Raw genomic sequence first — 22,528 nt, 5'->3', positions numbered from 1 at the left:
CTTTCCACTGATCGAGCCTTTCAGCTTGCTTCCTTTTTTATGACATGTGGTTTAGATGCTGCACTCATTACAAATATTGGTGTAAACCTTTCTAGATCCCACAAATCAAAAGAAACATTAACAGAAACAAATCAGATTTTAAAAGGGCTTAAGGAATAAAGTGCACCAGAAGGTACTAGCAGGCATCACATTCTCTGTATTCAAGAACCCCAGAGAAACCTGGTACACAGACCTGACAGGTGAAGCTGGTCCAGTTTGAATACGTGTAACATCTGTAACATGTTTCAGTGTGACAGAAATAACCCATATAATAAAGTTCTCTCCCCTCCTCCCTTCCCCACAGGTTAGCATTAGCGTTACTATAACATTGGCTGTTATCAAATCACTTCTTGAAAATACTGTGGGATGGGAAAAATTCCCATCTTTCTTCTAAGAGGAAGTAGTGGGAAGGTTATGTCCATGCAAACACAGTTTTGTCCAGGAAAATCCTGGGAGAAAGAAATACTGCATTATAGTTTATACCACACACCACGTTAAATGAGTAGCAAATTACCACTAGAGCAAACAACTTTGGGACCAGGCATTTCAGTTGAAGCTGTGTTAAGCTGTCTATCTGGTTTAAGTAGCACACGCAAGCTGTCAAAGTCCAGGTTAATTACTGCTTCAAATTAGTTAAACTGGGAAAATAATTCTTGTTTTACAGAAATCACTCTGACAAAATCCCGAGTAGTCCCAAGGAGACTCTTACAGATTTCAACTTGTAGGGAAGAAATTTCATAGACTTCTAAAGAAGTTTTGCCTAAATTAAGATGGCAAGATGAAGCTGTAGATAAAGCAAACAGATTTAACTTTTACGTATGCTGCCATTCATAGGTATATAGCAGTAATCGCTCTCATACACTGTCAGGGGAAAAGGAGCTATCCTATTTTCACTTACATTATACCATCCACAGGAATTACTAACTAATTCTGTGCTTGTGGGTCAACAGAATAGGCTTTGATACAAAGCAAGACTCTGCTTTGCCTTAAGCACCAGTAGTTTTTCCACTGATGGCTCAAAATACACTTATTTACATTGCATTTTTGAGTTTCTGTTGAATTTTCTATTCTCTGGTCTGCTCTTCTCTTTCACACATACTTACACTATGCAAACTTGAATGAATTTCAGAAACAAGAGATGTATTTCATGTCAGACTAAACAAAATGTTTCTACTAACAATGTAAAAAGGAACCAAAAGGTGCAACATATAAAAAGAATGAGAAAGCAAAAGCACAGACTAAACACACAGGATTACGTATGTTAACTTGGGACACTCATTAAATTCTAACACCTTTCTTCATTGCTAAACAAATTGCTCAGGGAGGTATCAAAAGCTCAGAGCAGCAACACTGCACTCACACGGACAAAGAATTTCAAAGAAAACTCAGAATGAAACTGGGAGTTACAAAGCAACCAGTCAGACTGACCCCGGTGCTCCGGCAGGAATGGCAAAGTTGTAAACCCAGAGATCCCTCGCAGAATTAGAAACCCAGATGATGAAAGATCAGGGAGAAGAGCCAAAATCATCTGGGACAGCATCCAAATTGCAGTGAAAAACATTCTGCAATACTTCCAACTCTGATAAATAGGCAGATAAGCACACTCCTGAAGCACAGAAATGACTTGTTTGACCACAGCTTTTCCGTTGGATTTCTACAGTCTGAAAGCCTCATATGCGTTTTGCAAAAATTCAGCTATAATTTCTCAAATAATGAGCATCTTTCCATATGTGACAGTTTTATAGCCAGAAACAGATATTATGTATTTAAAATGACATTCACCATGTTTAAATGCATTCTCACTACATTTGAACAAGCACAGCCCGCTTAGATAACCCAAAGCACTTGAAAATACTGCTTCAAAGAATGGTATTTTTGCTTGAAATAGACAACTCCCCCGCACAGAACCTGCCCTAGCGCAAAGCTATTCTTCATGCTGAGGAAGACAGGACCCTGTTGTATGCCAGCAGATTTCCCATTGTGTTAGCCACACTCAGATAGAACTTCCACTTCTGCTGCTTTTTAAAATGTTTTGATGCAATACACAGGCTTGCTTGGGAAAATTGCATTCCCACAGCATTCACAGCCAGACTATCTCACCCTCAGTAGAACTTTATTCCTCGCATAATCCTGTTTCACAGCAATGTACCAGAGGGAAGATACTACTGGGTACAAGTCACAGCATCCGGGATTTTGCCCTTAGAGTTTAATAGCAATGTTGTGAATCCTGACGATAGTTTGCCGGCCTGCCCCAGAAGGCATACAGGGAACCTGGGATTGTACCGTCTGGCTACAGCGGAACTGCCTGACAGCAGGACAGTTATATGACCTATGAATACAGAAGCCATAAGTGAAGAAGGAGGAAAGTCCTTTTCCAAAGGCAGGGCTAGAGAAAGAAATTCCCAGTGTAAGACACAGAAATAAGACATATTAGTCAACAAGCTTTCCTAGACTAAATAGAGGGCAGAGCCCAGAATAATGCTGACCACAGCTTTTTTGTTACTATCGTTTATGTTGAAGGACCAGAACTGGGCTCCAGAGAGCAGATCCATATTTCAGAATTTGAGTAACTATATAGCTAGAAAGGGCTCTGAATTTGTGTCTTAGAAGTAAATTAATCTAAGAAATCAGCAAGAGTCCAATCAAACAACCTTATTTTTCTAATTAAGGAATGACCACCAGTATAATTGAAAACAAATATATAAAAACAACCCTTTTTCTTCTTAGTGGTATCGTAGATAAATAGTATTTGCCAAAGTAAATTTAAAATATATAAGAATATATACTTAAAGTATAATTCATCAACCAAATATTTAAACGGCTGCAATTTTTCCTCTCTGTGCACAGATTTCCACATGGCAGCACTCTGCAATTCAGTACCGAAGACACTGGAACAGCAAGGAAGAAAAGAACACAACTATCAAGAGAAAATCAGCATTTCGGGGCAGATAGTAAGGGAAGAGAGGCTGTACTGAGATCAGGAAGACTGTTGCAGACCTAGGGCTAATTCTAAAACCAGCATAAAATCTTGACCTGGAACTGACAACAAACTGGGAAACAACAGATTTAGTTACTGGCGAGGATGGCACTGTGACAGCACCACCTTATTCTCCTGAGGTCACCATGCTGTGAGAAAACCAGTGCCCTTGTGAAATGGGAGATGGTGGGAACCTTACTGAGTGCTGTTGCTGCTCGTGTGCCCTGCGAGACACTGGATGTGCTCGAGGATCTTGATAGTGAAGGACCAACCCACAAGTCCCATAATTAACACACGGTGAGAGGAAGAGGGGAGGTGGGTAGACGGCCTTCTCAGACTGTACCTGGAGGTCTTTTGTCTGTCAAAAAAAAACAAAAAAGAAAAGCAAGAAGAAATGCATTAGTACCAGGATACCATGACCAACAGAATATTCACATACAAATTCATCAGTAAAAAGCAATGGGGAAGAAACCCCGCCCCCCGCCCTCTCAGCGTGGGTCACAATGCTGCTTGTTTAGACCCTTCAGACTGTTCATAATTTGAAAAAATCATTTAAGAAAGCTGACTCGCGCCACACCAGAGTCTTGACACTTTTTAGATGAGAAAAGATTGGTTTCAAGATATGGCAAGCACATTTCTGGCTGTTTTCTATATTCAAGAAACATTTTCATTACCCACAGTAGCTTTCAATAGTTTGAAGCAGGACTACATGGGCAGGCACTTGCAAAACAAGAAAAATTAATAATATTGGTAAAGGACCAAAGTCAATGGCCTTGAGATTTGGGTCTGCCTTTTCTTAGGCCTGCTGTGTCCAGCAGAGACAACAGGAATTTGCCTAAGGACAGAGCAAGGAGGAGTAAAAGATGAGTCACAACTAAATAATTTGACTTAAGAAAACAAACTAAGAAATTCTCTATATGGTTCCTCTCATGTTTAAAATCCTTCACAAGCTCTGTTTAATCAAATCCCAAGGCAAGAACAGCCAAACAAGATCTCTAGTGTAAACTCTCGATGCAAAGCAGGGGCAGTCGAGTTGTACATACACGACACAGCACTTGTACAGCCCTTTGGGTGTGTTGTACACGTGCGGTGCCGTTGGCATTTCTCCTGGTCCAGAGGTGCTGGGGAGGAGTGGGAAAGGCCTTTTAACCCCATTTGTAAACCCCCTCTTCACTGTCACCGCTGTGAGAGGTCCTCACAGCGTCCTTTGACTGGTTGGGGTTGCGCAAGAAATTTAGTCTTTTATAGTCTCTACATAATACAAAAATACATAGAAAGAAGGTGTCTTTGAGTACTCTGGCTCCTACCAAAAAAACTTCTTTACTTTATTGAACCACCCAGGAGTGGGCTGGTGGGTGACAGAAACATACCTGAAAGTTATTGCATGCAATGCTAACAGATTTATCCAAGGTATATGCGTGGGATGTCCCGAGTGGCAAATCACGGCATTCCCTCTGGCATCGCTATTTTTACACTTGCATGAAAAATGTCCAAGCATCCATAAAAGCACTGACAAGTCTGAGGCCTTCCTGCAGCAGTGCCCACCATTGGGCAGGATGCCCAACCTGCTCCTCCACTCGTGCTGAAGCCGACGGGAGTGAGGGAGACTCGACAGCACCTTGCCTTTGATATGGCTGTAAGACCCTACAGGTACCGATGCATGGCTTGGTTGAGAATAAGCCCATAGTGAAGTTTCCGTTTCACAACAATGGTGGGGACGACAATAAATCACAGAGCATTTTGGTAATTGGCCATTCTTTTAAAACATTGCACAATTTTGTTAAGACAGGAAACCTCAACATTTCATAATTTTTGAAGGGGATTGAGAAAGCTCAGAGTTTTGCATGCCATGATTTTACTATGGCTTCCTGAATGTCTGTGAACAGAATAGTGACACTACTGTGAAGAGATAAAAAGGATGTTGCAACAAAAAATTATTGCAGCGGCTGCTCAGCTAATTTGGATGGAGACAATTTTTTTTCCTCAGTGACCTTAACATTACTCTAATTCCACTGCAGAGGTCAGGATTCATTACAGAAGCTTTTGTTTCAAAAGTGGGTTTGATGTTACAACTCTTACATCAAGTGCCAGTGAAGCAGTGGATTTGGTTTTGGTTCCCCTCCCTCCATTTTAAGATATGTTTGAAGAGTTTTTGCAATAAATACTCCCTTCATCTACTTAATTTGGAAGTCATCTCTAATGATTTCTCATCTTCTTATTACATTACTTCGGAATGATTTCATCCCAGGTGGTGACCTCATATAAAATCCAATGTCAATTAATGGAAGCCAGAAAGCCTTGGGTTGTGTGGAAAGTGAGAAAATAAAAATAAAATACACATGTGCTGGCAATGGTAACTTTCTTTTGACTCATACCTGAGAGTTTAGTTTATTCAGTTGAGACTGTAATCTCTCATTAATTTTCTGCAATGCTTCTTTCTCCTCATTAAGTCTCTCTCTGTCAGATCTCTCCTTTCTGAAGTCTTCTTCATATATTTGTACCTGCAATCATTATCAGTATGTGAAATTCAGCAGAGCCACAACAGAAATTTTCATCCACTTTGTTGTTTGGTTGCTTTTTAAACACTGGCCAAGCAGCAGGGTGCATTCCAAAAGAATCCTCCTTCTTTATAATTCTGGAACACAAATTTTCCCTTGTCTTTTTTATGACTAAAGTGACAAGCAATGTTATTCTCCAGTGGCATCCGTCAATTGAAACAGGCCATAGCTTCAGCATTCAGAGACCCTTGTAATTTAAAAGGCTGACTGGCAGATAGCAGTTTTAGATATTATACATAAGATAAACACTAAAGACATTAAACTTTTTAAGGGATAAACAGTAGGACAAACATTTTACCAAGATTTTTTCCAGTTTACTCTGCAATTGTGAGCACTTTTAACTCCTCCTTGTATCTCACATGCAAGTAGGTGGCATCCTGGTGGAGATGGGAGGTGTTGGCGCAGCACAAAAACCTAACTTTTAGCACGCAGTCTGACAGGATGTTATCACCTGGCCCAACCTAACAATGAGCCAGTATCATCAAACAGCATCCTGCTTTTTTACAGCCCACTGAATACCGTTGGCCTTAAGCCTACTTTGCTTTACACCTTTTCGTAGTTGTCTGAAGCTTTACCTTACCCACTGTGCTAGCTGTCTACCCAAGGTGTGGCCCAAAGGACTAATCTGTGCAGAATAAGTTATAGTATTTAGAGCCATGGTCACATATTAATGACCAGAAGACTTGGACTAGGCAGGACTGTCAAGGAATTTAGAACTTGGCTGGAGCACTGTGGGGAAAAAGAAAAACCAAAACCTGTAGGAAGGTATCGTGTCTCAGACGGCAGAAAACATAGGTGAAAAAAATAATTGGCCCATGTACCTTTTGTGTGCCATAGAGGACTTCTAATTCATCCTCTCAAACCGCAGCCCGAAGAACCTACCTGCCCCGGTGTAGGAGCAGAGGGGAATGTTATGTACACAATTCAAAATGGTAATACAGAGGTCTGACCCTGTCCCTGCCTTTCAAATACTGAAGGATGAAATGGCTTAGCTCTTCTTATGTCATCAGGAATCATAGCATTTCATCCCATTAAAAAAATGTCCGACCACCTCAGGCGCAGGCAGCGAGCACACGCATTCAGAGGCAACGGACAAATCATCCATAAATGAATTGGTGTTAAGCTGACTGGCTTAATTCTTCAGCTAATGGGCAGGCATCCCCCTGGTAAAAAGCTGGAGGTTGGCGGCAATTCTAATGAAAAATACAGAAAAAGCATGTTGGGGTGGGAACCACCACCAGAACTTTCAGAAATCCTTTCACATCCTCTTGGTTGGTCACTAAAGCCCACTGACAGTCTATTTCCAAAGAACTTGCTTGCTGTGGCTCATGCCCTGCCCGTTGTACGGATCCAGTTTTCTTTTTGCTGGCAGCAGCACTATGACTTCACAGGAGGACTAAAGAAATATTAATACCTCAGAGGAAGAAAAAAGTCAACACAGGGCTCTATGAATTATTTTCACAACTTGCCTGTTGCAGCTAATTTTTGCAAGGTTTTTTTCAGACCCGATAGACCCCCACTAGATGTAACCCCCTTCCTGAATAACACTGGGTAAAAGGAACAAAGGCTTCTGTGTGGTTGTGTGGGGACTCAGCTCCACAGCCTGTGCCTGGAGGAGGCATGCGTGCCCCTTACCCGCCAAAGCAGAGGCAAATCTGTTGCCTGCAGAAAGCTAGGTGTCTCGTATCCCTGTCCATCTACACATTTCTCTCCTCCGTATTTCCTCATTTCTTCTCCCCCAATTCCCTCTCTGCTGTCCCACCTCCCTCCTGCTCCCCAGCTGTACGATCTGCTGAAGCTGCAAAGGAACTACTTTGTCACAGTTTTGCCATATATTCTGTTGCCCTGAGAAAGAGAGGGGACACCTCCCAGGGAACTAACGCTTTCATCTCTTCTGTCGTGGCCAGGGATGGGCTGATGACAGCCAAGCTCTTGTGAGACTCTGTCACGTTGCTCTTCGTCCCAAGAGTCCCTCCTCCATACAGTTAGAGCCTTCTGCTCCATTTCGTGCAGAAGGAAGTCTGGACTCACTGTACTGATTTATACAACTAGAAAAAGACATTCATAAAATGGATACCCCATGAGAATTCTGAAAAAAAATTGGTTTACTCTATTTTATTGTGTAGAATGAAATAACTCATTACTGTACAATCAAGTGCAGGATTTTATTCTCCAGCATGTGGCAAGCATTACATTAGAGAGCAAAATCTGGCTCTGCTGTCAAACGTGACAGAAACAAGTATTTTATTCCCATTGAATAAAATTCCCGTTCTGATCACATCCATTTGTGAGTCAATACCGTTAACCCTAACACTGTCCAGGATGACAGACCTAAAACGTAAAATGATCCGAAAAGCATCATCTTTTAAAACAGATTCTTTCATATGGAAAGAAAAAGAGTGCACAAAGCACTTGAATTCCTCCGAGCAAAGATTAAAAAAGAAAAATACACACACTTGTCTATAGTGATCGGTATGCAGGTTCAGATGAAAATGTTTTGCCTCACACTTTGAAAAATTGCAGTGCCACCACTCTAATTTTCCTAGACTAGGATTCATAGGTAATTCACTAAACTTTCAACTTCTAAGAAAAATGGATCAGAAGAGACAATCAGTAACTCATGAAGTTTAGCATTGACTCTGGATGAAATTCAGCCCCTAGCAGAGAGCTGGCAGGATGTCTCCAAGACTCAGGGGAGCCATTCTGCTGCTTTGAGTCCCACACAAGTCCTTGCTCCAGTACTTTGCAAGGACTCAGTTTCACTTCGTGGACACTGCTGTGATGACAGCATCTTAGGAAACACCATTTGAATGGGCTACGGCTAAACTGGTTCTTCCTGTCAAAAGCTCTATGCAGCAAGTCTGCCAAGGACAATTCCAGGGAGAGAGGGCAAAATCATGCTGTATGAAATCCATCCAGGCTTACTTCCAGCTGTTCTCACCTGCTGTCTCAGAACTTCAAGCTGGGTTCTCATGTCCTCAAGGCTGTTCCTGTCACCCTTCTCTGACGGAGTCCCAAGAACAGGTGAGCGCTGCTTTTTCAACACATCCAGAAGGGCCTACAATGCCAAACAGGAAAATTATTAAACAAAGATTCACTACATAAAGAAAAAGAAAAAACAACAACCAAACCCAAAACAAAAACAAAAACCCCCAACCTTTCAAATAATTAGAATGTTTGCCCTCTAAATAAAACACATTAGTGTAAGTCACAGACTTGTGGGTGTTTTCCCTTCACTTGCAGTTGCTTCAGTTACATACACTGGATACAAACCCCATGAGTAACATAGATGCACGACTAGGCCCAAATCAAAGCGTCCACACTACATCGATGCGTTTGAGGCAGTGCCATTTTACTGTCCTTTTACTTATAACTATAACCAACATTTTATGGAAATCACAGCTGCAAATCTCATTCATAAACACCACTTCCCTGTGCAAGTCAGAAATTGGGAAAACAAAGACAGGTGTCTAAACTCAGCAGGGGCCAAAACCAAGCAAACAAAAGATCCAAGAACATAAAAGCAATATTCAGAGATGGCCTAAACATGTGACTACAGTAAAGTCTGACTGAAATGGTTTTTTTGCACTAAGAGTACAAATTTCTTCAACTTGAACCAAAGTAAACCCTTCGGTTAAGAGGAAGTTATGTACTCTCTATAGCTTGTCACTAGAGGGAGTTATGAATACACACACTACACTGATAACGCTCTTACTCTATTTTCCAGTCAAATTCTTCCATAGTTCTTTGCAGTTTTTATTTCTTTTTTAGCAGTATTACACAGCTCTCACTCGGACTGGGAAAAATTTTAAATCACTCTTACCCCTTTCTATGAATTACCACACATTACACTTACATATTTCTTATTTACACTAGAACAAATATTCATCATTCAGTACTTCTTAATGTCTTTCATGTAAGACGTGAACACAACTAACTTCATCCATTTTAGAAAGTTTAATTCCTGCTAATGATCCCCAGCTCCCCCTTGCTGGCCACACTCCATTCATGCTGTAAGGAAAAGAGGGAAGGTAATTTGGAAGGGGAAGAGGCAAAGGGGGAAGTGGCCAAGCAGAACCAGTATCTAAAGTAACCCAAGGATTAATATTAATTTTCAAAAGGTCAACAAAAATTTTTTAAAAAAATTAGTGCTTTCCATGGAGAGCACAGAAGAGAAAATGAAGGTTTTTTATCTATAGGCTGCTGTCCCTAAGAATTGTGCAGAAGAGCAATCGGTATAATAGTGGCAGTTTGTATGCCATGTCAATCCATAAAAAGGGTTGAACGTAAACATGGGAGGATGAAGATTACTGATTAACCCTCCGTAAGCTATCTGTAATTAATTAGTTAATTATACATAGCTTACTGATTAATCCTCCTTTTGCCCCTTTGAGCCACTGCTAATCCCTTTCAGGCTATGACATTGCAGTGCTCTGTGCTAATAGTAAAACAAATAATAAAAACAAGTTTCACATTGGCATTTAGACTGGGCACAGATCGCCGTCAGCAGCACGAGTCAGTGACATTTGACAATATCGTGGTACGTACGATACGTTCCCTGGCTGACTGCGACCCAGATCCTTTCCCAGGTGTGTGCTTTGTTAAGCATACTGCTGAGGACAAAGACGAGTGAAACGTGGTTTTCTTCCTCCTCCTGCCTACACGGGATATGTCTCTTATCTTGCTGACAGTCACAGAATCATGAGACTCATTTGGGTGGCAGGGAATCTCTGGAGGTCCAAGCCCCTGCTCAGAGCCGGGCCAGGGAGGTCAGGTTGCTCAGGTTCTGTCAACTAAGTACTGAGCATCTCCAAGTGGGGTGATTTCACAGCCCCTCCAGGCAACCTTTTCTAATATTTGACCACCCTCAAAAGAAAGTGCTTCAAATGCACTAATTAGTTACCCTAATTCTTGAAAAAATGTCACTATATTGACTATTTTACTTGCAGCTCACTTCCTAGAATCATAAAACGATATAGACGTATTTGGGCAGTTCTTCAGGTTATCCAGAAAATTCCATCTTAAAAGGTTAAGAGTAGAGAAAAATAAGGCAAGGATTTTTTTTTAAACCTCATTTGGATGCAATGCTGAGAGACCATGTTTTACCGCTTCAGATAAAATAAGAAACTGTAGCATGAATAAAGCTGAATTGGTTTTGGGGTCATACTAAACCCGGATCAAAATCTTTGAGGAAAGATTGTAAGAGACATGCTGAGAAGCACAATGTATGGGGGAAAAAATTAAAGTTTTGTAATGTTGCTATTAGGTCAACTGCAAATTATTGAGAATTACATTATTTTATTATAGGAAGTTTGGGTTCCCAAGTATAAAATGGAGACTAAACACTACTGAAGCCAATACTCAAAGATGTAACTGGAATATTTTTCTTTCAAAATTCCCACCACTCTGAACTGTTTTAGTCATTTATGGAAGAAATGATGATACTATTTTCCATTGGTTTTAAAAAACAACTGTAAATAAAATTATCACGAGACACTTCAAATAAAAAGTAAAAAGGCTATTTTAAATATGTAACTAACTTTCTGTAATTGGTCCTGTATACAATTTTTGCACAGGATCAAAATCTTTTGACAAGATCAAAATGAGATGAAGCCAAAAGTAAAAAGATCAACGTACTTAAAGTAAAAAGGCTAATGTACTTAGAAACAAGTAGCAATATCTTCCATAAACTGAGAACTAAGTAGTTTAAAGTGACTGAGATGAAAGAACATGCATATTAGTAGGCATAGTTGTACTTTAAAAGACCAAAAGAGGTGGGTCAGCTTCGCTAAACTGTCCTCTGGTGAAAATACAATTGTCCTCTGTAGCTATAGGGAAGGAGCAAGTTCCCCTGAGAGCAGTCCTGCTTTCACTAGAGGACAGTACTGCTTCATGGAGAGGACAGATGTGCTTTGTGCAAGCAGTGAAGCAGATCTGTTCGACGCTGCTACCAGAAGAAACTAATATCATCTGGCCAGAATAAATTCAGCCCAGTTGAAACAGATTAATGCATCTAATGAAAAAGGGTTACAGTTCCAAAACAGCCTTCCAACAGGATCACAGTAGAAGGAGCTTAAGTGATTTTAAGGAAAATGTTGTCTGATTTCAGAGAATTTCTAAGAACTTCAAGTCACTGAACCTGCTATAGCAGGGGACTAGACTTAAAAGGGCACGGAGGTTCCCTTCTAGTCTTATTTGCATTCACAACATGAGATTTGAAGAATGCAAACACACAAAATCAGCAAAATATTGCTTGTGGAAAAGTGTGTTACATGAAATTGATATTTCATTTGAAAGTCTATTTACCTATCTAAGTTTCAACCACATCATAAGACAGCAAAATAAAACATTGAAATAAGTTTTACAAATAAGTCCTTGATTGAAAGTTACAGTAAGTCTTGTCAATGCATTTCAAAAAGAGTGAGAGATCATGTGTTCTGTCAGATTTCTGGATATGGCAACATAATTTTTTGCCCTGCCTTTTGCACATCATGGCCCTTTAGCTGTGTGTCACTTACACAGCAATGGTTACAGCAGTGCATTTCCTCAGGAAGTGTTTGTGGTTCACCATGAAATACAGAATTGTTAGAAAACACCCACTGCTTTATGTGATCTTTTGATTAAACAAAGCTACTTTTATTACTTTCCCTCAGTTAAAAAAATAAATCCCAGTTAGCTATTTTATGGCGATTTCCTCAATGAGGCATATATACGCATACATACTTGTATGTATGAATATATATAGATGCAGCATATAAAAAGTGAGACAGAAGCATTTCTTGTGAAGAGAAGCCATTTTTCCTCAAACACAGAATACATGCAGAACAACAGTTTTTAACCTGTATTTTTTTTGCCCAGTGTTTCAATGGGTGCATATGAAAGCACCTTTGTGCTGCTTACCCTTTTGTTCTAAGGATGGAGAATGTAGAAAGAGGTTAGATATGACACATAGAGAGACTTCACAGCTGAAGCCAAAGAGTCTCTTAACTTTCCTGTTTACAATGCAACCCTATTACCTACCAAGAACAGCATACACAGGTATTAAAGTAAGCTCTTGCTTATTTCTCCAGCTCCCTAAAGGGGTTCATGAGTGCTACCATGAACAAGGTGTTCACCCAGGATGGAACAGATGGGCATCTGGTAGTGTCACTGCTTGCCACCAGAGACCCTAGAATTACAGGAAGAGGTCATGGTCAGTGGCTCACTTTTGTTCATACCTTATTGAGACGACTTATTTCACTCTCATAATGTTCTTTCTTTCTGATCATTGAGGCATTCTTCTGCTTCAGGAGCTTGTTCTCTTCCTTCATTTCATGGAGAGCCTCACTAAGGGCCTTCGTTTCTCTCTGGTATGCAAAAAGACAGAGAGATGCTGCTGAAATGCAGATGGAACCATTTTTCAAGAACATTTTTTCAGAATATCTGCTGTCTGGCAGATGTGCTGCATTTTTGTTGTCCCAAACACAGCTGGGAAGGGAGGGAACAGGAAGGCAGATGGTTAGTAGAACCCAGATATGATAAAGTCTGTTGAAATTGTTTTGACCGCTCACCATATGAGATGAGAGAGAGGCAACATACCAGACCAAATCCCTGCTCTCTACAGTCTGCAATTGCACAAAGCCGTGAGAAATCTGGCAGGCCAAGCAGATCAGTACTGTACAGAAGATCATCTGAAACCTGCATTACTCTTACGTATTCATAGTGTAAGGCCAGGGCTAAACACTGGTGGAGTCCCAGCTGTTCCCAGCGTCATACGACATTAAAGACAAAACCAGATCTCAGTATCGTATAGTCTGAGGGCTTTTTCCACTACACAAGAGGATGAAGCAGGTCTCAGCCTGCTCAAGAATTACCAAGCTAGCAACTGAGGCTCAAAAACCCACTTTCTTTGACCCCATCGGAGTTGTTGACTTCAGCTTGACCCTTCCTAGTGCATGTGCCTACACTGTTGCCACCCCAACAAACTACCAAGACGACGTCCCTACTTGCAACAGGATTCATACACTAGCCTTTCAAGTTGGCATTATAGAAATTAAAGTTTGGCAAACCTGTCCTAATAAGTTTGATGCTCTTCTCCTACTGCTTTCAGCACAGCTATTACCAATTTACAATGAAATTGTTGAAACTGAAATCTTACAAAGCTAAGATCCAAATCAGACCCTGAAGCAAGGGGCATTGTGTAAGCTTCTTTCCCAGGGTAACGCATTCCTCTCTAGCCCGCTTTTGCCAGACTGTCTTAGACCAAAGCTGTTTAGACATATGAAAGAGAATGGCCTGTTCTACCAAAAAAAAAAAAAAAAGAAAAAAAAAGATTTAAAATATTCTTATGCAGCTGCTTTATGTGATTTAAAAAATGAGATCCAACAATCACGCACAGGATGCCATATGGACACTTTTTCTTCTGTACGACAGACATCTCTATGCAGCCACCAACTAGGCATTTAGTGTTCAGGCTCATGAGAAGTACACCACTGTGTACTAACTGACCAACTGAAAAACACCCTTGAGTAACTGTCACGTACACATGAGGTAGCTTTCCTGCATTCTAAGTTAGCTGGAACATTTCATTTTCTCCAAAAAACAGACAAGATTAGCAGGGTACCTCTGCATTAACTATAGGAACTTACCCAGGAGCTAGCTCAAGCTGGTATGTGCATATATGCTTTAAGATATTAAAGAAAACCAAAACACTAAGATCCATATAGGCTTTTAGCTATGCTCTTCTCTTCACCTTTGCCATCCTCTTTTCCTAACTCGGAGAACAAATTCTCCCTTTTGGAGGTTGACACCCGCATGAACATGGCCATTTATAACTAAAGATTTCCAGTTTTTCACGTTTTTGAACATTCTGAACTCTTACAGCTTATTACTTCTTATTCAACACTGAATCTTAGGTGTTATGGCACCTGGACTTTCCAGTGACTAGGTGGGTCTTTGATTCCTGTCTATAGGAATCAAAGGGTATATAGTCATGCCCAGAGAGAACAACAACAAAAAAACAGATCTCCAAAACAGGCAGTTTGGAGGACATGGGGACAGATAAAGCTCACATTATCGTTCTGAGCGTGCCATACCTCCAGGTGCATTGAAAAAAAAAAAAAAGCTCTGTAAGACATCAGCAGCATGTAATCTGTCTCACAGTTGTTTGGTGCTGCTGATGTTCCTAAATGGCTCAGCAGAGCACTCAGAGAACTGCCACTCTGAGTAAACAGATTTTAAAAGTACTGTCAGGTTGCTGGACTAGGTAAGTAGAGAACAAGCTTATTACTTTGCTCTGGAAATTGCCCTGTACAGCCCATCCCAGCTCTGTGGCTACAGGTGGGTAAGTAAAACATCTAAAAAAGAAAGGGTTGTTACCTTTAAAGAAAAGAGAAAAAAATAAAAATATATATATACACTTACACATATATAAAACCAAATGCAGGTACGAAGAATGTTAGATGCCATGGGGTAGGGGAAATAAAACCAAACACAAAGGCCAAAAAATCTAATCTTGGTAGATCTGTCAGCTTGGGCCTCTTCCGCATCTGCTGAACTTTAAAGTAACAAGCCTGCTCACGTGCTTTCAAGCTGAACATATCTCTCAGCATTTTTCTGAATCATCCCCTGGCACTGCTTTTTCTTCATCCTGCCCCGAGGGCAGTGTAGGATAACTTGAGTTGGCACAGCTGCTGACATGGGTGTTACAATCCTTACTGCTCAATCAAAAAACTCTAATTTTAGCAGCTATTTCTGCAAAGGTGTTCATCTCCTGCATCCCTGCATGATATCCAGAAAGTAAAGAAACTCAGGATAATTAGAAGGGTTTACTGGCTGAGTATATAATTTGTAAAGAAATTGCTGATCTAAGGCTGAAGTTCCATGCAGGTTAACCTGTCCCTGTAAGAGATTTTTGTATTATATTGTCATTTAGTTCATTACTCATGTACACAGTAAAAAAATTGGGAGAGTGTACCTCTCATCCTTACCTCTTCAAAAAGATCGATAGAGGCTGTTTTTCACACCTATCTTATATTAAAGGGCAGGCAATAAAAAACTTGGTAATATGAACAGGGAGATGGATTGTCTTGCATTGAATCCACACTTGGAGCAAATACAGGCAGTGATTCAACAAGTACTTAATGACATAGTTTGCTTTAAAATGTGTAAACAGTCTTATTGGTTGGAAATCAAGCACGTGCTTAGCTAAGATCATGCCGTAACTGATAAGCAAGTAAGACGAACGTTCTGCTTATGAAGATAAAAGCTAAGGGCTTTGCATTTCTTTTCCTGCAGCAGCTAACTTACATCTTATCTGAACCTGAAAATGATGCAATTGCCACCTGTTTTCAGGTTTGTTTCTTGTTATCAAGCAAGTAGAGAAGCCTGACTTCAGCCATCAGGGCACCATCCAGAAACTCTTACAAGAAGTTAGGAAATGTGCAATACCATGGAGCAGAATGAGAACAGGAAACACCACTCTGCGATGCTTGTAAAACAGGGAATTAAGTTTTGCGTATACATTGGGTATATACATGCCGATCACCGAGGCTGGTGGTTTTACCATGGTGCGAATTCAGCTTGGGGATCTAGCTTTAGATGCGATGCCTACACAAAAGCCAGTGCTAAGGAGTCCTGAGAGGTGCCCAACCACTCTCGAGGTGAGGTAAATGTCACTTTAGAGCAGCTGATCAGCCCAGGCAGTTTCAGCCCTAAGAACCACACTGACTACGTAGCTCATATTTGTGGGGAGCTGAGATAGCTAGCACACATATATATAGCTAGTACACCTATATTGTCAATACTAAAATATAAAAATGGGCATCTGGAGCTGAATTCATTCCTTCAAGTATATATTGCCAAGGACTTCATGTAACATCTGCAGTAACATCCCTACTCCATTTGAAATCACTGTAGAATTTTCATTCACAAAAGAAATTCACCCGAACTGAACAGCGAGAAATCTCTGCAGTATTCATATCAATCTGCTCTTTACTCCCCCACGCACACTAATGCCGTGCTTTCTGCTGATTGCTATTGAAATTACTCTCTCTATATAAATAGTTCTCTGATCAGACAGAAGATCAGCCACTGCCTTGGGTACAATATTGAAGAGCACTCAACACCACAATCTCATCTCACGGCTGCGCAACAACCCACACCCTGCCACTCACAAAAAGACAAAGAGGAAAGGCAGACAGTGTTCCACACTGAGCACAAACCGGGTAACAGAGTGCACCCTCCTACCGTTTCCTGCAATGGCCTCTCTCTCCCCAGGGCTCGCAACTTTTCATCTTCTGGATGCTGTCGATGTCTCTCTTCCTCCAGCTCACTGACTCTCCTCTCTGACACGTCCAGTTTTGCTTTCATTTCTGCCAGCTGAAAAGCAAGTGACAGACCATGGTGGGCTGCCTAAGGATCCTGAAAGGCACAGCACCTTGAAGGTGCCTTCAAATCCTTTCAGCTCTCAGCAGAGAGGCATAGAAGAGTGGTTCTGGTTTTATGTAAAGTCCCCCAGCCACTGACTTTGCCCTCCCCACCTCCAAGCTCCACTGTTCTGTCTGCAGCAGAGACTCTTAATAATCCTGGGCAAATTCTCTGTTGGTGTTAATCCAGTTGGGTCTCGCACTGTTTTGCTGCCAAAGGACAGCTACCACAGGTCTGTCCCTCCAAATGAATTTTCCATTTTGATGTTCTTTTTTTTTTTCTTTCCCTTTTGCAGTTTGGACTCCCTCTGCAGTGGTGCACATCCAAATGATCTAGCCAGATGCATAAATTGGACCCGTATTAAGTGAGGAAGCACCATTTAAATTCCTGTTCTTTTCAGGGAAAGGAAAAAAAAATATCAAAGAAATGATCCACATCTCAGTAAACCTTACTGGAAAATATTAGAGGCAACTTTCTGGATAAGCACATGAGGTCATTCTGCAAAATTCCTTTTCATAGAAGGAAACAGGAGGTGAGAAGTGTCAGTCAATTAACCAACTTGGTTTTTGGAATATCAGGCAAAATTTTGAACAGCCAGCTTCACTAGGCAGCTGAATATCACGTCTGCAGCAAAGATGCCACACAGCCACAAGCAACAAATGAAAGCTATGCCAATGGGATCTTGACAAAAAAAGGAAATAAAAGGTATTTATTTACTTTTTTTAATGAAAAGCTTTTGTACAGAGCAGTTTCTCAAAAGCAAGAAAGTCCCTCTGCTTATAGAAGGTAGCATTCATGGAGGATTTAACTGAGAGATTCCCCATTACAAGGATCTCCAGTGAGCTTCCAGGCTTCACAAGCCAGCCACAGATGATACAGACCAGTGGCTGGGCACACCAGGCACTGCAGGCTTATTTTCAGTTAATTGTGCTCTGAAGTATGAGCAATTTTTATTACCTTGTGGAGGGCATGAAGATCTCTGCTGTCATGTCCACCCTAGTCCCTACTCTTTTAGAGCTGCCCTTCTTCTCTGGCTATTTTGTCCTACTGAAGATTGCACACACATTAGCTTCACTTTTACATGGTGAAGCTTCTTAAATTTGTGAGCTGAAGACTAAGAACGTCTTTACGTCTTTTTTCCCTAAGATATTTACTGTAGCTATGGCTGGTCAGTATTTAAGCACAGACTTGACTATCAGCAGGTAGCATACATATTCCAATAGAAGTAGTCAGCATTGTTACCTGTTTTTCATAAAGCTGTTTCATACTTCTAAATTGATGATCCCATTGCTTGTTCACCTCCAGAAGCTGTAATTATCAGGAAGTCAGAGTAAATAACCCTTATTTCAACACCGTCAATAAATAAAAGAATAGAGCAGCAGTCTAATCCTCCGGCTATGAGTGTTCACAACCTCCTCATTATCTTGCCAGTTCGTTTCAGAAAGAGCAAGTTTAAGGTTTGGCAAGCTTTACAGTCCATCTGCCAGTGGTTTGGTATTTCAGTTAAAGTATGTGAACGTTCAGGAAATAACATTCAGGAAACACGCAAATACACAGTAAGCTTCAGGTGAATCATTTGTAACACTGTACAAATCCCAGGCTGCAAGTCCTAAATGGCCAAGGACTTTCTTGTTAGCTTGCTTTAAGTTCCATAGACATAATGCCAATTAGAAGGTCTCAGACTTCACACAAGTGAAGTGAAGATTCCTATTGACTGCAGTCACTACTGGGTGCAAAACCCTCTTGCTTTCTCAGTACCACTAAACCGAGCAAGCGCACACATGCAAGATGGGGACATTGGCTAACACCACGAATGTAAGTGGTAGGAGTGAAGTCAGCATGCGTGCATTTTTATTGGAGGAAGCCAAATAGGTCCCTCTGAAGCACTGTGCTTTGTAGGATATAAGGTCACTCTTTAGGATGCTCAGCAAAAGAACGTCTTCCAGTTTGCTGCTGTGACTAAGACACCACTGGCTACTACTCACAGTGGTTCCTTGGCCTTTGCAATAGTGATCATTAAGAAGATTTGCCCTTTATACCGTATAAATCTCTGCTCTTCTAGATTCATAGCCGCGTTACAATAAGTCATCATTTGTTTTTAGGAACAGGTCTCCAAATATAACCCTGCCTAGCTTGGTAGAGAGAAGTAGGGCTATAGGAACTAGTTTAACACAATTTTAAGCGCTTGCACACTTCAGGCTGTGAAGAAACACAAAGCAGAAAATCTCCACAGAGAAATTGTCTCACAGGAGTGCAGGTTGAGATTCCCACAGGAAAAACATAGGTCTTGCTGGACTGGTGGATTAAACCAACCACATCATAAACATGGTGTAAATAACAGTGATAACACATTCAGTGTTTTCCTCCCCCGGCCACATTACTGACATTGTACGGCCTGTCCTAGAGGTTATTGTATCTGTAAAGGTTAAGGGGGAACTCAAGATTACCTCTCGTCTCTGTCTTTCCAGTGAGAGGATCTGTTGTTCCAGAGAATTGGCTGATACAGTCTTCTTTTTGGTCAGTGACATGTGTCTTGACTGGAGAAAAGAGATGTTGAAAAATGAATGATTTCAGCATCCTCTCCAAGTCAAGATTATCATATAGAACTCCCATCCACCCTGCCACGTGCATATAAAGAAACTGAAACAGCAACATTTTCTTACATTTCAGTACCTTTACACCTGCTGACAGGAGATTCTGAAGCGTACATCTGCTTTAACCCTGCTTGGTCTGTGTTTTAATTAAAGCATTATGCAAATGGACACAGAAATTAATAAATTATGTCTATTTGTACCACGTGAGAGACAGAACACAAAATAGGATTTTAATTATCTTGCAGATGGTAATACAAACAAGCAGGACAAGACACAGAAGTTGAGCATAAGTTGAACTGGGCATAAATAATTTCCTTCATTTACAAGAACTAGAATAATTAGTAGTATTGCCCCTGGTAAGTGCTTGCAGGCCCAAGGCAATAAACATTAGCACAATGGGCTCGAAACAAGCAATACAGAAAATTAATAGGTCATTTGGAGAATTAGGAAATCAGTCTGCAATTGTTCCTTTTTTTTTTTTTTTTTTTTTTTAAAGTGTGGAGTTTTGCCCATGCAGGACAACAGCAGCTAACCTCATTTTTATAATGGCCATGTCATACATCTTAATTTCCAAGAAGTTCCTATGGATTGTCATAAAAAAAAACCATGTGATGTATTAGATATACGTACATAAATATATATTAAGAGAACTGTACTGGAAAAGAGATACATGCTCATAAAAATAAAATATACTATGTTCAGATACCTGGTCAGGGATTCTCCCTAAATTCTCAATCAATAAATGAGAAACTAGAATAAAAGTGTGAGCACTTCCGAGGTCTTAAACCTCCTGAAATAAATTTATCTTCTTCAGCTAGAGAATTTAAGGCTAAATACCAATGAAGAAAATCAAGGCCTAGTTTTGTTGTGTCTTTTCACAGGCAAAAATCCTGACCACGTATTTGCCCATGGCCAATCCTGCTGAGCTCTAACGTGGAGCATTTGACTTCGACGCCAGAAAACACTTAATCCCTCTTCCAGTAGAAGTTCATCATATTTATCTTAATCACATATTTTAATCACATATTTAACTTCTGAATTCTAATTCTAAATTCTGAATTCTAAATTCTGAAGCAATTACCTGGCAGTCAGTGGAGTTATTCACATGTATAATTTTTTTCAGAATCTGGACCTTAGGCATGTATTTAAGTGTGTATTTAAGAGTCCTATTAAAGCGAAGAGGACAACTCACGAATCTAACAGATGTGTATACACCTGGCACCAACTGGCCCTAACACTGCTCACAGAAGTTGTTGGGTCACTAAAATGAACCACTTTCTACCCTTTGTAGAACAGCATATTAAAATGACCAGATACTTTTGGGGAGAGGGGGAAATGCTAGGGAAGGTTTTCCTTCTAAGAATGCCGTATCCAAAAATATTTCTAACATTTCCTTCTGCTCTTAAACAGCATTAATCATTCAGATACATCTACAGGAACACAAAAACGAGCCCATAACTGTCAGTCTACAAAGTGACATGCATGGTACCTGCACTGGCTCAAGCCAATCCTGTTAATCAGACAACACTTCAGAGGACAGCCAAAAGAGTCACTTACTTCTAGTGGGTCTGCTGGGGCTTCCATGTCATTCACATCTGCCCACGTGCATCCAAGACGGCCTTGAGCATTTGTTTCAATAGGGGTCTTTGGAAGAAGAGCAATGAAACAGATATTTTACATTGGCTAAAGGAGCAGAATTGCATTAAGACCCAGAAGATCCATGAGTGCTGCCTGCCTGTGGAAGCAGCCGAGGTTCAGAAATAAGTGGTGGAATTTTGACTTTAATCTTTTCCTCCTTCCTGGCTGGGGCTTCCCAGAAGGGTTGAAGCACGCTGCCTATGACTAATACTCCGGGCAAGGCAGTTCTCTGCTTAGTGTGCATGTAAATCGCAATCAACTGGCCAGTTCACCCCGAGAGAGGAAGTTGCACATAGAAGTCAAGTAAGGGTATTTCTTTTTTTTTTCAGTAAATAAGAGGACAGGGTTTCCTATCCCTGTTTCCAGTTGTAAAAGATGACTTACATAAGTATGGCAAGTATTAAGTGACACTAAGACAGCATGAACTATCATGATAGAAAAAATTAGTGAGTCATGCTTATAAAGGAGTAATAGCAAAGTATTAACAGCTATGGGGAAGAGCACACCAATACAAACCCTCAAGATGTTTAGGGGAAAACCATAACTGGAAAATTTATTTACTTTCCTTGAAGAAAAGTTGCACAAAGGTGAAGAAAGACAGGGGTGGTTATTCTTCTCCTAAGGACATCATATTTGCAGTTCTAGTACTTACCTTATCTAAGCTTGGATCTAGCTTCAACCTACTCAAGTCTTCACTTGAGTATTCAAGAAACTCAACACTTCAAATTTGCGTCTTAGTTTCCCATTTGGAAAAAGAGGTGAACCGTACCAAGTTAAACTCACAGGAAAGATTAACAAAGAAAAGGCTTCCACTGACTTCACATATAAAGTCACAATGAAATAGGAAAGTGCAAAGTATTGTCATCTTCAGTCTTAGAATTCTGAATAATGATGGATTTGAGAAGGAAGTGTGAAAGAAAAATTATTTTCCTTATTGTGGAAAGATCCCTGGGTCTGAGGCTTTTCCAGTGGGGCACAGGTTGCTTATCTCCTTTTCAAGGAACGGAATGAAAGCTAGCCTGTGCAACTTGACATAAATCTTGCCATTTCCAGAAAAGAATTTAGACAAAGTAAAGTAATCCTGTAAAATGGTGGAATTTAACAGCCACATTCCAGACCTCTGGTTCATAATGTGTGACTAAGCAACTCCTCTTTTGCAAGATGCAAAACCCAATTTTGAAGAAAGCTGCTATTTTATAATATTTGCATATGAAATATATCCTCCCTACCATAACGTTATTTTTGTTTTTTTCCTGGCTTATGGAGCAGCTGGAAAACTCATGGGGTATAAAGAGAGAAATTAAAACCCAAATGCT

General features: G+C 40.5%; 1 protein-coding gene across 1 annotated transcript in view; it reads right to left on the bottom strand.

Annotated features, from left to right (window-relative positions):
- Nucleotides 1-22,528, bottom strand: part of TNIP3 (TNFAIP3 interacting protein 3) — a 49,348-nt gene that overhangs the window by 9,480 nt on the left and 17,340 nt on the right. Inside the window, exons 3-10 of the mRNA XM_064450526.1 lie at nt 21,132-21,218; nt 19,428-19,517; nt 18,223-18,288; nt 16,801-16,932; nt 12,792-12,920; nt 8,516-8,632; nt 5,392-5,517; nt 3,216-3,374 (exon numbers count right to left, since the gene is read on the bottom strand). Coding sequence (XP_064306596.1) covers nt 3,216-3,374; nt 5,392-5,517; nt 8,516-8,632; nt 12,792-12,920; nt 16,801-16,932; nt 18,223-18,288; nt 19,428-19,517; nt 21,132-21,218 — 906 coding nt within the window. The remainder of the gene's footprint in view (nt 1-3,215; nt 3,375-5,391; nt 5,518-8,515; nt 8,633-12,791; nt 12,921-16,800; nt 16,933-18,222; nt 18,289-19,427; nt 19,518-21,131; nt 21,219-22,528) is intronic.

This window comes from Phalacrocorax carbo, chromosome 4 (genome assembly GCF_963921805.1).
Source record: "Phalacrocorax carbo chromosome 4, bPhaCar2.1, whole genome shotgun sequence".
NCBI classification, from domain to species: Eukaryota; Metazoa; Chordata; class Aves; order Suliformes; family Phalacrocoracidae; genus Phalacrocorax; species Phalacrocorax carbo.
Note: the sequence above shows the minus strand (reverse complement) of the source record. Positions and strands in the feature narration are given on the sequence as shown.